This window comes from Elephantulus edwardii, unplaced genomic scaffold (assembly GCF_000299155.1).
Source record: "Elephantulus edwardii isolate Elephantulus edwardi_28Jun2011 unplaced genomic scaffold, EleEdw1.0 scaffold00031, whole genome shotgun sequence".
NCBI lineage: Eukaryota > Metazoa > Chordata > Mammalia > Macroscelidea > Macroscelididae > Elephantulus > Elephantulus edwardii.
This window is the reverse complement of record NW_006399781.1, coordinates 21,532,824-21,535,557: the sequence shown is the minus strand read 5'-3', so window position 1 is coordinate 21,535,557 and position 2,734 is coordinate 21,532,824. Positions and strand designations below refer to the sequence as shown.

General features: G+C 56.5%; 1 protein-coding gene across 1 annotated transcript; it reads left to right on the top strand.

Annotated features, from left to right (window-relative positions):
• The first annotated feature begins 1,229 nt into the window (after positions 1-1,229).
• On the top strand, positions 1,230-2,105 carry CLDN23 (claudin 23). The gene has a single exon (XM_006884144.1). The coding sequence runs from the start codon at positions 1,230-1,232 to the stop codon at positions 2,103-2,105; it is 876 nt and encodes a 291-aa protein (XP_006884206.1).
• Positions 2,106-2,734: the final 629 nt, after the last annotated feature.

Here is a 2,734-nt window from a genome sequence, read left to right as displayed (position 1 = left end):
CATGGAGAATTCAAAGAACACAAGTAAGTACAATAATCTGAATTTTAAAACTATTACAAAACTCGCCTATATTCACTGGGCAAAAATCAATTACATTCCACTTGGACAGAAGTTTTTGCATTTCTATGGACAAAAATCATTTGCAAATGAACAAAATACGCCTTCTACAACTCACAGTTATAAAATAGTTCAAAAACCATAGATTCTATGTAATAAGAGAGATGTGGTAGATAAAACACTCGGGAAATATCTTCTTGGGTTTTCTTCACTTTCCCTTTTTCTAAATCTGAGCAAGAAAATGAAGACCTCTATTAACTCCCTTACATGCTTTTAACTGCTTTTGATTCAAGTCATATACACTTCAGAATGCATAAGAAAATAAAACAATAGAAAACTTTGATGAAGCAAGCAAACAAGTTTTATGAAACCAATTAAGTAAGTGCAACATTTTGAGACTCGCTCCTTAGCCCTGGGCCGTCCAAGTTATTGAGCTGCAGGCAGGATCAGAGCATCTTGCACCCCAGCCCAGCGCCCACTCCGAGGGAGCAAACCTCAAGGCCACGGTGCAAAACATTCAGGGGCCTCGGAACTTGGCTGTGGGTCGTTCTGGGAGTAGAAGGAGCGGAGTTTACATCCTGGGGGCTGTTGGTTGGACAGCAACGGTGGAAACGCTGAGGGAAGAGTGACTGGGAAGCAGGGAAGGCGGGCAAGCAGGAGACAGGTGCGGCCGAGCGCCCGCACCGCCCCTTTCTGTCCCCGCCCCCGGCCAGCGGGGCGCACGGGGCCGGGGCGGGGCGACCTTTGCTCGGTCCGCCGACTGACCCGGCCTGGGGAGGTCCGCGTACTGGAGGCCGCAGTTCGGACTCCCTGCGCGGGAGGGGCCCCTCCCTCCGGGACGGGTTTGGCCGCCGTGGCCGCCTCCAGGCACCCTCACCTCGGCGCACGGTTTCGGTCTGACCCGCCCGCGAGCTGGTTTCGATTAGAGACCGGGCGGGAGGGCGGAGCGGCGGTGACGTGAGGAGGGAACCAGGGGCGAACCACGGAGTGGAGAGACAGCCACGGCGCGGGAGGCAAAGAGCGGCTGAGAGTGAGCAGGCCGCTGGACCCCGGCCGGCTGGGGCGCGAGAGCTGACTTTCGGGGACCCGGTGCTCCCCGGGTGCGCAGGAGTGCCAGGACCGAGCTCGTGCGGACGCGTCCGCGGCGGGGGCCCGGTGCGCCGTCGGGCGCCATGCGGACCCCGGTGGTCATGACGCTGGGCATGGTGCTCGCGCCCTGCGGGCTGCTGCTCAATCTGATCAGCACATTGGCGCCCGGCTGGCGCCTGGTGAAGGGCTTTCTGGACCAGCCGGTGGACGTGGTGTTGTACCAGGGCCTGTGGGACATATGCCGCGAGCAGAGCAGCCGCGAACGCGAGTGTGGCCAGCAGGACCAGTGGAACTACTTAGCAGCCGAGCCTGTGCTCGTGGCTCGGGGACTCATGGTCACCTCTCTAGCCGTCACAGCCCTGGGACTGCTGCTGGCGACGCTCGGGGTGCGCTGCTGGCAGGAAGAGCCCCACTTCGTGCTGGCCGGCGGCTCCGGCGTGGTGCTGTTCGCCGCGGGGCTCTTCAGCCTCATCCCGGTCTCCTGGTACAACCACTTCTTGCGGGATCGCGACGTGCTGCCCGCCCCGGCCAGCCCGGTGACTGTGGAAGTCAGCTACAGCCTGGTGCTGGGCTACCTGGGCAGCTGTCTGCTGCTGCTGGGCGGCTTCTCACTGGGGCTCAGCTTTGCGCCCTGGTGCGAGGAGCGTTGTCACAGCTGCCGCAAGGCGTCCCCCTCCGACCTGCGCCGAAGCAGCATCAGCACCGTGTACGTCGACTGGCCTGAGCCCGCGCTCACGCCTGCCATCAAGTACTACAGCAATGGTCAGCACCGGCCGCGACCCGCCGAGCAGGGCGTCGCCAGCAAGCCCAAGGTGGGCTTCCCCATGCCAAGGCCTCCGCCCAAGGCCTACACCAACCCGGTGGATGTGCTCGACGGGGAGGCGGCAGAGTCCCGGGGCACCTCCTCACGCAGCACTCGGCCCTGCCACAGCACACTGCCCTGCGACTCAGACCTGTAAAGGGCGCACCCTCCCACCCTGTCTGCCTTCTCAGTGCTCAAGAGTAACACAGAACTCGCCCCCCACAGCCACAACCTGAGCTGCTGCCTTGCCACTGACAAGCATCCTTCTTGGGGACGAAGCCGGACGCCTTCCTGGTTTGGAGAACGAGCTTTCTCTCCTGTATTTGCACTAACCTCCCTGGACTTGGTCTGATTGGGTTTGGTTTACGTTTTATTGAATTTAGTTTTGGTTTTAGAGCGAAAGGAAGCCAGGGCCTTTCTTCTGGCTTGCCTGCCTTCTGTTCTTCCTTCATTCTTTCCTGCCAATAACTATACAAAGAGGGGCATTTGCATTGTGTTGAGAAGGCACGATAGCAAAAAATGAATGGAATCAGCAAATAGTCTCATAAACAAGTTCACATCTTGAAACAATATTATAAGTTATCAGTTTTGCACCGATAGAATTTAAGTATTGCTTATTATTTTTTTCTGCTGTATCTCATTTCCATGCACACTCTCAAGGCCTGTTTATTTCTGGTTATATTTGAATGAGGCTCTTAAAATGAACTTAGAGCCATGCAAATGCTAGCAGCTTTAGTGGATTTTATGGAATGAAATAACCTGGTTAAATCAAGTCTACATTTCTTC

Bases quoted from the DNA above. Each gene is read 5' to 3' on its own strand.
- CLDN23 (XM_006884144.1), top strand. From the start codon at position 1,230: ATGCGGACCCCGGTGGTCATGACGCTGGGCATGGTGCTCGCGCCCTGC.